Raw genomic sequence first — 13,960 nt, forward strand, 5'->3', positions numbered from 1 at the left:
AGAGGAGCAGGTTGTCTTGATTCAAGCCATTCGCAGAAGGGCACGCAAGCAGGGGATATTTCGTCTGAGGCAACTCTGCCGGGGTTACCAGAGATAGATGTGTTGCGGACGTATAGACCGAGTTCCATGGCAATTCTTTCTCTGTATGAATAAATCATAAATGATATTGATCCTCTGACATTGTGGATGTTCCATTCCAGGCTTGCTCAAACTTCTCACTACCTTGCATTTTCTTTCCACTGGCTCATTCCAGAATACAGTGGCTGTAGTGGTCGGTATGGATCAGTCATCGTTTTCAAGGCATTTCAGCTAAGTCCTGAGGACTTTGATGAAACGTGTCAGGGAGTACATCAGGTACCCACAGCAGTTTACAGAGTGACAGGAGATGAAGCATGCTTTTTCCCCCGATATACCTGGCATGCCAAATGTAATGGGTGCAATAGATTGCACCCACGACGCTCTCATCCCCCCACATGGGAGACAAATGACATACTGTAACAGGAAGCATTTCTACTCCCTTGAATGTGCAAGCTGTGTGCAATGTGCATACAAAGATCCTCCGTGTTGTCTCCAAGTTTTCTGGAAGCAGCCATGACTCAGTCATCCTTGTGCAATCGTCACTGGCTCAAAATTTCACCAAAGGGAACTCTGGTAAAGGATGTTGCTCAGAAAGTTTGAAATCAAAGTCCAACCAAAGTGTAAGCTAAAATGTCAAAATGTAAGCTTTCTGGGGTGGGTACCGAAAGCACACTTTCTAGTGCATGGTGCCAAAAGCACATACTATTCTTCTATATAATCAAATGTTAGCTGTCTGGGTGGATAAATGTAAGCTCTCCTGGGTGAGTAACAAAGGCAGAAAAAAAATTAGCTTTCTGATACATGGTGCCAAAGTGCGTTCTATTCTGCTACTCGTGTAAGCTCTATGAGATAGTTGCTGAAAGCGTTACCTGAAAATTTAAAATGTAAGCCCTCTAGGGTGGGTACCAAAAATAATACCTACCGTACCTGAATGTAATCCGCTTTGAAGTGCCGAAAAGTGAAATATAAAAATCAAAGTAAAAAAATAAATAAAATACACACATTCCAATTTTTTTTTGCTGGAGATGCTGGTTATGGCTTCAAAGCATGACTGCTCATGGCCTTGTCTGCGCCTCAGCAGCGGAAATCCAGTATAATAAGGTGCACATGAGAACCAGTGTGGTCACAGAATGTACATTTGGCGTTTTGAAAAGCTGGTTCCGTTGCTTAGACCACTCTGGAGGAACACTGCAGAATTCACTGGAGTAAGTGGTGGATATCATTGTAGTGTGCTGTATGCTTCACAATATCACTCTCCAGCATGGAATTCTTCAAGATGTGGATCTGGACCTGGGGCCAGAGCTAATGTGCCCACTTGCCGTAGATGGAGACAGAATGGCAAGGGGGCATGAGCTCCATTGCAGGGTCATAGTGGACTATTTTCGACACATGTGGGGGGTGGGGGTGAGTTGGGGGCAGGTACAAAGTCCAGGGAAGATGAATGCCAGGAGAAATATGCATTGTGGTCATCTACCTGTTTTGTTTTAGTTAAATATGTTTTTAATATTTTCCAATTTTAAATGTGTTTTTAATATGCGCTGTGGCCATGCACCTGTCATGCTTGAGCCAGAGATTTCCACAGTCTGGCCCAAGGAGGCAGTGCCTGTGGCACCTGTGATAGGCTCTGCACCCTTGGCCCAAGGAGGTAGCAACCTGTGGTACTTGTGAAACACAGGTCTGGAAACCTTTGGTCTGAGGATGGGCCCGTGACTCTTATCATGGGCTGGCCATCTTCATGTCAAGGGTTTACAAACTGTCCAGTAAATCCCAGGCCAAAAAGAGGCAAGGACCCATTTGATCACAAAACAAAAGACAAGACACAGGTAAGATTTTCAGATTGTTTACTTCTTTCCAAAAACAATTGCATACGTGGAAATTTAAGTTTGACTTCAAAGTAATTGCATAAAATGCAAGGTTGCATATGTAGCAAAAGTCCACAAATTCCATCAAAAGATCTATAAATTGAAGCAATGTTTGAAGACCTGTGCTGACAGCCTGGCAAAGCAGATAACGCATCCCCCCGTAAAAGAGTTGTAGATGATCCAACATTTCAGTAATTTCGCAGCGATGAGTGACGGAACTTCTATTTCTGTAGACTGCAGTGATTAGTGCTGATGATGAAGATGCACCCACCTGCAAAAAGAAGGGAAAACAAAAAAGTGAGAAATGCAAATCAGAAGGGCTAGAGATTGACCATCCAGTGCCCACTGTGGACTCAGCAAGAACAGTGCACAGGAATACTCACAGGAGTGGCATGGTGAGTAATGGCTCTCACAAGGCATCTGAGTGGGAGAATCGTATACAATAGGGACGAGTCAACTGAGTGAGCAAAGCATCTGTGCTGGAAGGAAGAGCAGGAGCGTAACCACCATTTCTACAAACTGCAGTGACGAATGCCGATGATGTACCTGCCTACAAAAGAAAGAGAAAAAAAAAGTGAGAAATGCAAGTCTGAAGCTCTCTAGTACCTATCAAGGAATAAGCAAGACTACTGCTGTGGAATGTTGGAATATACATACTCATGGGAAGAGAAGAGACTAGTGTCGGTGGCGGGTCAAGCGAAGGCAGGGATAAGGGGGGAAGCATCTGAGTAGAAATGAGGCATCCATGCAGAACAACATCTGTGCTGAAAGGAAGAGCTGGAGCGTAACCACCATTTCTGCAAACTGCAGTGATGAGCGTAAATAATGCAGCCATCTGAAAAAAAAACAAAAACCCAAAATATTGAAAAACAAAAGTGAGAAATACAACTTGAAAACATGAGACTGACTACTCAGCACCTAATAGTGCACAGAAATATTGGTTTGCAAATATGGGAGGAGAGGAGACCAGCATTGTGGTGTGGTGCATGATGGCTTAAACAAGGTAACAGTGGGCCTTACCAAGAACCACACCATTAGAAAATAGAGCCTCTCCCACCATGCAGCCCTAAAAAAACAGTGCAGTGGGGAAACCCTTCATGACAATTGTGCAGACCTCACCATGGTTGACATCCAGTTATAATCAGACACCCAGACACCAGCACCTCCACTCCAGTTTACCATTGGCAGTTGACAGCTAAGATCCACAAGTTGGGTTGTGTCAGGTGGTCCCTGAGGTTGGTAATTCGTGGTCCACTGTGGACTGGGTAGGGATTAGAGAATGTCATTGGTAGTCCGGCATGGCAGTTGATAGCCAATAGTTTGCTGTTCCCCATGGATCGTAGTTCCTGGGTTACAGTCCCCTGCTGGTGCAGGATAGTCATTGGTAGTCTGGTGTGGCAGTTGACAGCCAATCTTTAGCTGTTCCCCATTGATAGTGATTCTTTTGCACTGTCCCCTGTTGATGCAGGATAGTCATTGGTGGTCCAACATGGGCTGGGTGGGGTTCAGAGACAGTCAATAGTGGTCTTGTGTGGCTGCTGACTGGGATAAAACAAGCATGGACAAAACCAAAGGGTCCAGCTCCAATGCTGTCAACAGCTGTACATTACAGTGGGGACAGGGCGTGCTCAGGAAACTTGAGGGACAGTTATGTACCTGCTATTTGCCACAGAAAAGAACCAGGAGATAGTCCTCTGTGGTCCAGGATATGATCGGGATGGGTCCAGATGGTGTCATCGGTGGCCGAGTGCGTCGAGAACGTTTCTTATAGATATGGCCTCCATAGATAATGAGCTTGCCTTCTGGGAAACATGAGCAGGATCACATAGGCAAGGTTCTTGTTTATTTCCCATAAAAATGAGTCAAGTCCTCTTAGACATTGACCATCAGATGAAGCTCTAACTCGATCTGCTAACACATTTACTGCAGCAATGCTCTCCCTCAACGACAGTTTGGACTCTCTCCAAAGCCAACGCATTTCCTTCCTCATGTTTTCCATCTCAGCATGCATATCTATCCATCTCATTGTTGCACTGGTCTCGACAAGTTTCTGTATCACAATTAGTTCTGCTGCAAGCCGGTCTGCCATCATGTCAATGCTGGAGAGTGGTGTTCCTGTTGGTGGGATAATGCCGTAATCTAGAGCCCAACTGTTGACCACAGCTGCGCCTGAAAAAATGCCACCCATGTTGGTGCTGGGTTTTAGTGGTACATCCTGGATGTCTGTCATGAATGTGTCTGGCCATGTAAAGTGGAGCTCAATCGTCTGGCAGTCTTTTTGTGTATCGCGTACTGGAGTTTCACTTAGCAACTGCAGACTGTTGGTGGGTTGTTCTGCTGTTCCCACTGGAGGTGAATCCAGAAGTGCTGGCTAGTTCTCTTCAGCCTCACTCTCTGTGGCAATACCCTCTGTGTCCATCAACTGGTGATCACATGGGAAAATAACAAGAGACATATTAGAGCCAAGTATTATTACATCCTTCTGACAACCCTCAGCCAGCCCTCTTCACCCCAGGAATTCATTCCCTGCTATACTCCCCTGCTCCTTTTGCAGCATCCGTATCAGTGCCGCTAGTACGGATGCCAACAAAAGAGTCCTGCTGAAGAGTCGCCCAGACCAGGTCCTCCAACAGCATCAGATGCATTTCTCATGGTGAGCCTCCTCCTGTTTGGCACTTAGATATCTCAATGAGTGCCAGCTTGGCCTTGACAGCTGCCATGGTGTCCCACCATTGATAGTTCATCTGATCCACTATCCTTGTCATCACTGACAGACTGCTGACATCCTTGGCAATGCTCTTCCAGATCTTCCTCTTGTTCTTCAAGGATGTCTTGTGACTGAAGAGCACACATCCTTCTCTTCCTCTGTGAAGCACACATCGCGTTGATGCTGCTTCTCCTCCAGCTGCTGGCTGCTGGTTCCTGCCTGCTCACTTCTCCCAGATGACTGATGTGGGCCCCGACCTCTCTAGCCACTCTCCTACTACCTGCTCCCTTCCCCTCCCTTTGGTCTGATCCCTCCACCCACCTTCTTTTCCTCCCCCTCTAATTGCCCCCTCGACCTCACCCATGCTACTCTCCTCTCTTGCCTCATCTCCCCTCCCTGGCTACACTGCACCAACTCATGCACCACACTCCCCTCATCCTCTCTCTCACCACTTGGCCACGTGTCACGCTCATCTGTTCCCCCACTTGCACCCACTCTGCCATGCCCCATTCTCTTCATAGCCACAAACATCCATTCTGCTCTTTCAGGAACCTAAACGCAAAAATGGACAAAAAGACAATCACAGACCAGCAATCAGATGCACTCTAAAGATTCACTCAAGAACACAGACAAAAGACAAAAGGATGGGAAACAGTAAGGGAAAAATAGGCAGCACAGAAGACACCACTCATCAGTCGCAACTGAACAACCACCAACTCCAAAACCTACAAACTCCTAATCCACAACCCAGCACTGACAAAATGGCCCTGAAAGAATTTGCCTTTTGTTTCCATGCAAGGAGGTGTGTCCAAGAAAACAGATGGCCATCTGTGCACCACCAAACACACCACAAGTCAGCCTAGGTCATTTCCATCAACCAATAAGGAACACTTCAGCATTTTTCAAACTAGTGCCAGTTTTTAACACAGTTTTCTGCATGTCAGTTTTAATTTCTGTTTTGGCATGCTCTTTGGGCTTACTGAGGATTTTTAGCAGAATTTTGATTTGCAAACCATCAGTTTACTGTATTGAGCAGGGCAGCGTGGTTTTAACGCACCCAGTATGAAAAATCTGCACTAAAAGTTTGTGCTGGCTTTGGCTTGGATTTTATTACATTGGCCCCCTTAAACGGGTCGATACTCTAAGGCCGCGGTAGAAACAGTGCGGCAGTGTCAGGCGCACCCTCGTTCCCCGCACGCACAGTTCTCTTCACCTACCGATCTATACTCTCTTCTAATTGCATGCAAATGCATGCCGCAGCTGCGAAGCCTTAGGCAAGCGTTAGGCCCGCGCAACCCATTTTACTGTATAGAGCGCCTATACAGTATCCTGGGTTCGCGGGCCTAACGCTTCACGGCCGCGCTGGTATCTGTCATTTCAAATGTCATTTGAAATGACAGGTACCAGGAAGTGGACAGTTATGTTCCCCGATGCTCGGCAAACTATCCCCCAACCCCTGCTCACCTGCCCTGGCCCCGTCCGGTCTCCGGTGCAGCCCCAGTCCTGTCCCCTCCTCCATGCTCAAGGCATGAGCGCCGAAATCACACGGGCATTCATTCGCTGCCGGCGGGGGCCGTGCATTCATCCAGGCAGAGGGAGCTGGAGGCCGCTTTCGCCGCCGGCTCCCTCTGCCTGGATGAATGCACGCCCACCCGGCCACCTTGAGCGCCAAAATCGGGAGGAGAGGAGAAGGGAGAAGGGACTATCGTAGCAGGCCCGAGCCTTGCTACTTTTTCAGTTTGTTTTTTTTTTTTTTGCTTCGGGAGGAGGAGACAGGACTGGGGCTGCACCGGAGACTGGACGGGGTCAGGGCAGGTAAGCAATGTTTTTACACTTTTTTTACACCATGTTTTACACTTTATTCCCGTTTTAATTTTCGAACACCACACTAACACCAAGTAGAGGGTAGCGGTAAACTAACAGGTAAAGGACGCGGCAAAATAGCGGGTTACAAAGGAGATAATCTGAGCGCACGTCACAGTATCGGAGGGGAATAGCTAATTCCTTCATTATACAGCTAATTCGTTCATTTACATATCATTATACATGCTGCGTGCGGAAAGGGTTATGCGTCTGTTTTAAGAAGCGCTAAGGACGCGTGAAACTGGAGACTGTATTGCTGAATCGCCTTACGCGTCCGAATTGTGCGCTCCCAGCACGTTACAGACGGGAAATCTTCAACCGCACGTTACAGTATCGACCTGAAAGTTAGGTGAAATTTCTGCCTTAGATGCTTGTTTTAGGTTAAAATTTGAGTAACTTAGAGGCCTAAAACGGAGGCCCCTAAATTTAAGCCTGCAATTTAGTAAAAGTAAAACACTTAGCACTGAATTCCGAAAGTACTTCCCCTCGGCCTAATCCCACACCCACCTACTTTTTAGGATCCTATTACATGCTAGTGAAAAAGAGGCACTTAAATTTAGGAAATCAGTAGGTGGGAAATGTTCACTTATGCATATCTAAGCACCTAAGTCCTCAAGTTAGATCTTTTGAATATCTACTCCAAGGCAAACAAATCATCTTATTGCACTGTTTACTGTGTATTCTTCTTACCTTCTTTGAATAATTTGGTAGAGCTGATACTTTTGTAATATTAAAAAATTGCTAAAAATGCATGTTTTGGGGATTACTGATGATGCCCCAGAATGGACTTTAGTAGTTCCTAAGTTTTATATCTTTAAGCATCTCTTTCTTATTATTTTGTTTAGTGCACTAACCTATCACGCCCTTTCCACTTTCTTAATCAGGGAAACATCTAGGCAAGCATGCGCCATACCTCAGGAACAGCTGACAGGAAAGGTTTGATGTAGATGTTGGAGTCATGGACCTTCAGATCATGATCTCCAAGGCCCCGGGTTACTCCAATGGTTGCCATTACACGAGCCTGGGAAGAACACAAGTTTTTGAAAACGCTCATTAGATGAACTGCCACAATAAGACAGACAGAGACTATCTGATGTACCATCAGTAACACACATTTTGTAAACTGTATTTCATTTCTAAGTCTCTCCACTCATGTTTCTAAAATCTACAGTATATTAGGTGGCGGCCTTTCTGCCTTTATAGTTTTACCATTTCTTACTGTTCATCCTTTCACATCACTGGCTGCAGAGGCTGAGTCACTCAGAATTTTTTTCTTGCCCTCAGATTTAAAGAAATAACCAATTTTCATGGCACAAGGTAGGGGATGTGGCAAATTACCACAGCTGGTTTTTAGTCCTGTATGTTAAACAGAAGACTTCCAGGTGGTTTAAATTAAAAACAGTAATTATTAGGAAGAAGGAAAAGCCAAAACGTTGTAACATTCAATGATGCTTCATCTTTTTCAGTCTCATAAGAACATAAGATATGTAATACTGGGTGAGACCAAGAGTCCATCAAGCCCAGTATCCTGTCTCCAACAGTGGCCAATCCAAGTCACAAGTACCTGGCAAGTACCCAAACATTAAACAGGTCCCATGCTACTAATGCCAGCAAAAAGCAGTGGCTATTCCCTATTGTTTAATAGCAGTTTAATGACTTCTCCTCCAGGAACTTATCCAAACCTTTTTTAAACCCAGCTACACTAGTTGTCTTAACCACATCCTCTGGCAACAGTTATCGTAAGGTGCTCTTAAAGTGTCCATCTCGTATAGCATTCCCCAAGTAAAAATCACACCATGGTAAGACACCAGTCATTTCCCACCACCTCACTTTATGTCATACTGGCTCAGTTTTGTAGCTATATATTATTTCTTTCAGTTACTGGATGAACAGTTTAATTGGCATTTCTTCTAATTTCACCAACAGTCACCATAAGTAAACATTCCAAAACTACAATCTTGTTTTCTATTGTTTGATGATGATTTAGAATTAACACCTTTGCTGGACTAACAGCCTTCTCGGTGCCTGTCCTGCAGAAGTGTTACCCATGCAGCCTGTGATCCTAACCTTGTTTCTATGTTCCTGCTGTGTAACCTTGTCCAGTGTTTCTATCTATAAATGTGTTCCTGCCTTCTAATCAAGCACCAGTGTCCTGCTTTATCATTCTGTTCCAGTACTCCTGCAGTGCTTTCTTGCTCCGGTGTTCATACCCTGCAGCCTAGCATCTGTGCTGCTGCTCCTTCCCCAATTAGCCTCTGGGTCTCACTTCTTCAGGTACACATCTTTCCTGCTAGGGTGGCCCTGGGTTGCCAAGCCAAGATATCCATAACACCTCTCTTGCAGAAAACAAGTATTATTCATTTTTATTCATTTTGTGTGGAGCTAAGCATGACAGTAAACAAATGTGTATTACGCCTCTTTGTAGTTAAGAAAATCAGATTAATTTTTTTTAGAGGGCCTCCCAGATGTCAAGTGAATTGTCATTTGAAAATTTCTCACTAAATTCTGATACCCATCTCTTAAATTGAACGCTCCTTGCCATTATATCTGCAATTAAGATGATATACTGTCTATAATGTCATATTGTTATATTGTTTTACTGTATCTCATCTGAGTTCTTTGTAAACCGGCATGATGTGCTTCACGAATGTCGGTAAATAAAAGTTAATAAATAAATAACATAAATAAATATAGTAGAATTAAGTTCTGGCCATCTTCACTTCTGGTACATAGCATATCTTTAAAACTATGAATAACATTTCTTAGCTGAAAATATTGCAATGGAGGGAGTTAGGAATCTGATACCTCTTCTTAAAATCCTTTAGGGATAAGATCATATCAGACACAAATACCTTTGAAACACTTACCCCTTCCAAGTTCCCACTGTGCAAGGAAGTAGCGTCCCATAGTGCACAATGGTGCACAGGCACCACCAACTTTATAATGGGGTGTGACGTGCACCACCGACTGCATGCTCATCCAAAAGAAGAAGGCCGCCAGCTGACCCCATCTTGCCAGTGGCCGAGAAGAGGAGCAGGACTGGGAGGCTGCTGACGGACCTAGGGTTGCTACGTCTAGATTTTCTCAAGGCACTATGGCATTTAAAGGCAATATCCAGAAGACAGATGGAGGGCTAAAATGTCTGGAAATTGTCCAGATGTTAGCCCTCCAGCCTAGCACAGCAGCTCCACTGGCACCTGTATTGCCTATCTTAGGTGAAGGCGCTGTGGTTTAATTCAACAGCTCATGGTGGCGCTACATTCTTACCGGGAAGTTGCCTGTGCAGGCCCTCTCCACTTGATTTAGCAAACAGCATTGCATGGGGCTCATTAATAAGAAACACACGTGACCTGTGCCCGCGTCTCCTTTTTTTTCAGCGGCTGGATTCTCTCCTGCCCGCAGTAAAAAAGTAAGAGGCCCAGCAGGACCGTTGATAACTTCCCTCCTGCCCGCAGCACAACTAATGGCTCAGCAGGAGCGAAGATATCGTCCTCCTAAAGTGTAAGAAAAGGCCCAACAGGGCCACCGACACCTTCCTTCCCTCCTGTGGCTCAAGTAAAAGCCCACTGGGACCACAGACACCTTCCCTCCTGCCTGCGGCAAGAAAAGACCCAGCAGGGCCCTTGGCATGCTGAAACAAAGGCCCTCAAGTGTGACCGAGCATGTGTGGAAGGGAAAGAGAACCAGTGAGTGTGACAGAGCCTGTGTGTGTGTATGGGAGGGAGAGAAAGCCAATGAGTATGATAGAGCCTTGTGTATGTGGGAGGGAGGGAGAGAATCAATGAGTGTTACACAGCCTATATGTCTGTATAGGAGGGAGGGAGACAGAGCCTGTGCATGGAAGGGATAAAGGACCAGTGAGTGTGACAGAAATTGTGTGTGTGTAGGAGTAAAAGAGAGTGAGCATGACAGAACCTGTGTATGTGTGGGAGTGAGAGCCAGTGAGTGTGACAGAGCCTGTGTGTGTGACGAAAGAGAGTCAACGAGCCAGTGAGTGTGACAGAACCTATGTATATGTGTATGTGTGTGTGTATTATGTGAGGGGGGAGCGAGAGAGCCAGTGAGTTTGAGCCTGTGTATGAGACACGGTCTGTGTGTGGGGGATGGAGAGAGAATACCTGTGTGTGACAGGGCCTGCCCTGTGTATGGTGGAAGGCATGAAAGCCATTGAGTATGAAAAAGCTTGTTTGTGTTGGGGGGAGGGGAGAGAACCAGTGAATGTGTGTGTGAGACCCTGTGTGTCTGTGTGTGAGAGAGCATGTAAGAATGAGAGCCTATGTGTATCTGAAGGGGAGTGGGAGCCTGTGCGTGAGATAGGATGTGAGAGTGAGAACCTGTGTGTGTGCTTGTGGGAACGGGAACATACGAGATGGTGTGTGTGTGTGTGTGAGAGAGTGGGAGCCTGTATGTGTATGAGAGCATGTAAGAGTGAGAGCCTGCATGTGTGTGTGGGAATGGGAGCTTGCATGTAAAAGATAGCATGTGAAAGCAAGAACCTGCATGTGAGAGAGAGAATGGGCCGGATTTTGAAAAGGTTACGTGCGCCGGGCCTATTTTCAAAAGGCCAGGTGGCACGGGCATGGCCAGAGGCGGGGGCATGGCCAAAGGCCTCTGCACGGCCACTGGGCTGGCGCACGCAACTTACTTCAGCCCCAGGGCTGAAGTAAGTTTTGAAATAAAGTAAAGCAGGTCTAAAGTTATCCAAGTCTTGTGTGCCCGGATAACTTGCTACTTATCCAGATATCTTTAAAAGATGAGTCTTAAAAAAAAAAAAAAAAATCCAAGGGTCTGCAGCTCCCAACATTTTCTTTAAATGGCCTTGCCCTGCCAGCACTCCAGAAACCACAAACATTACTGGCCTGGGGGAGGGGAATGGAAGAACGCTAGGGTTGCATAGGGACCTCCGAGCCCCTTGTTTTACTTGAGGGTAGAGAGGGGGCAGGGAGGGAGGAGCCCTCGGGGTGAGGAGGTTTGGGGAGCCTACGTTTGCGGTACTTGGAGGGAGATGGAGGGGTAGATTATGTTCCTCGAGGGGCTGGCTTTATTGTGTTCAGTAATGCACAGGTTACCAGTTGAGGTGAATCCTGCTATTAATGTCCAATTCACTAAGGCTTTATGCACTTTTGTCAACTAACGCCCATGTTAAAATCAGCCATTAATGCAGATTAATACAGTTTAGTAAATTGGCTTCTCATTTCTCTCACAAGGCTTCTAGTTAAGAGTGTAAAATGCAAAAGGAAATTTAGTATAAGATTTATATTTGCTATAACGCTGATCTTTTATATTTCTATTTAGTAAATCTATTTTTCTGTTTTGTGCTGCCTTGTCAAGAAAAGTTCACTCGGTAGGACCTTTAATAAATTGAACTTGTAACAGGTACCTACAATTGGATTGGGGAAGCACTGGGATTAGTTAAACTTCCCCCCTAAAATTGCAATACAAAATTGATCAATGGTAGACAGTTCTCATGTGCATGTCTTAAAACTCAGTAAAACTAAAATACAATTAATGCAAGGATTTTAAAAGGTGATCAATGAGAGACAAAAATGATTTATATCTGGTTTGATCTGATCTTCTATGAAGCTGTTCAAATTAGAAATAAAGTAAAGAAAAAGTGGAAATATTTTGCTTTCCACATTGTAGCCTGCTATCTTTCATTTCTCAAGAGCAGAAATACCCACCTTTTTGCCTTCTCCATATATTAGAGGAAACTTCAAATCATCATCCTCAATGGTCTTGTATGCCCTGTGGGGGGCAGAAAAAAAAAAACATTTTTAAAAATGTGTATTCAGTTAAGGTCTGTGATGATTTTAGTTTTAGTTTTTTTTATTATTTTTTTAAGGCTTCATGGAAGGAAAAGCAAATGCATCTTTTTCATTCACCTGCAGTTATTTTTCCACTGGTATCCTACCTGCTGTATACTGATCGACAAATGGAAGAAAATAAATTACACAGGTAAGTAAAGCATATTCTACACCTAAAGATGAAACTGAAGCTGCAGATAATAATCAGTCCAGCAAGTGCCTAGTTAGCAGGAACATGGATGATATATTAGCACCCAAGATAACAGAAGCATTCTATTTACAATATATGACTATACGGTCCACTGAGGGCCTCTGCTGGCGGGAGGGCAGCACCACACACACAGACTCCTCACACCTCTGAATATCTACTGTGGTCTTTGGCTTCACAAACTATATCAATGACAGCAAAGACCTTAGCCTTCTGGTAATCTTTTTTCTCAGAAATACATTTCCTTTGTTTAAAGAACGATGGATATAGTTTTGAAGTGCTGAAGTGTGCGTCAGTGTGTCTTCTCTGACACCTCCCTCTCTCTCTCTCTGCCATCCTTTCCCTCTCCTTCAGATCCCCCCGGTCCTGCTGGTGCCCTGCAAAATGTTTCTTTGTATAATTGTGTATGTGTGTGAGGGGGAGGGGAGGGGAGCAGGCCCCTTGCTTTTGTTACTAGCCATGGAATGGGCCTGGACCTCCCACAAAGAGACTATCACAGACACACACTTAAATGCCAGCAGAGGTAGAAGAGGAGAGTAATGTGCAGTCTGCCAGGCAGACCCAGCTGCTGATTCTTCTGCCTTCTTCAATCTGTGCTTATCCCATATTTTCTTCAGCACTTGGGAATCCAACCAATTTATGATTTTTCTTATGTATAATGTTTGGAGCCTTCTCCCAAACCATTCCACTATGATTCTAGTGCTTGCACTCCGCCTTCTTTCCCCAATGACCTAGAGTACACTGTGTTCCTCCTTGAGCTTTCCCTCTCCCATACTCAGGCGGCACCAAAATTTAAACGCTTTACATCAGAATAAAGGACCTTTATTACAATGTCCATTTTACCTAATATTTCTTTTATTTTTTTTTTTCTGTTCAATATAAATTTATTAAAAACATATAAACCCCCCCGCCCCCCCCAAAAAATACAAACAATGCAATATGCAACATACAACAGAACATGAAATGGAAATCATTGCAATGACGAGAGCTTCGGTCTTCGACTTAACAAGAAAGTATCAAGAAAAGAAAGAGGACCAGTGGAGAAAAGTCTCAATGGGTCACATATCTTCTGAGATTTGAACAAAATACCCTTGCGTTCTGCAGTTATCAGTTCATATTTAGAATACGTACAAACCATATTCCATCAGAGATTCAGATCCAATATGAAATTATTCTTCCAATTTTTCAGAATTAACTTAATGGCAATCGACGATAAAAATTCTAAGTTTCATGACTCAAGATGATAGAGGAGTTTCAACGGCCAAGGATTTGAAAATTCTGGGGTACATATTCAAAACAATACATATATTGAAAGAGAGAGCAAATTTTTATTATCACAAAAATGTTTAAATTACCAATACCATTACTGAAACCACACCAAACATACCTGGTAACCGCACCAGCTCCTAATAACTTCACAGGGAATACTGCAACGTCT

General features: G+C 44.5%; 1 protein-coding gene across 2 annotated transcripts in view; it reads right to left on the reverse strand.

The window, feature by feature from the left end:
• Positions 1–13,960, reverse strand: part of PPM1H (protein phosphatase, Mg2+/Mn2+ dependent 1H) — a 286,682-nt gene that overhangs the window by 41,296 nt on the left and 231,426 nt on the right. Inside the window, exons 7-11 of one of the 2 annotated variants that reach the window (XR_003858625.1) lie at positions 12,192–12,255; positions 7,424–7,531; positions 2,598–2,775; positions 2,324–2,490; positions 1,937–2,211 (exon numbers count right to left, since the gene is read on the reverse strand). Coding sequence is in view for 1 of the 2 variants with exons in the window: in XM_029615841.1 (XP_029471701.1) it covers positions 7,424–7,531; positions 12,192–12,255 (172 nt within the window). In the remaining variant the exon portion in view is untranslated. Of the gene's footprint in view, positions 1–1,936; positions 2,212–2,323; positions 2,491–2,597; positions 2,776–7,423; positions 7,532–12,191; positions 12,256–13,960 lie in introns of those variants that run through there. The other variant, XM_029615841.1, reaches the window with a different exon arrangement.

Source organism: Rhinatrema bivittatum, chromosome 9, assembly GCF_901001135.1.
Source record: "Rhinatrema bivittatum chromosome 9, aRhiBiv1.1, whole genome shotgun sequence".
NCBI classification, from domain to species: Eukaryota; Metazoa; Chordata; class Amphibia; order Gymnophiona; family Rhinatrematidae; genus Rhinatrema; species Rhinatrema bivittatum.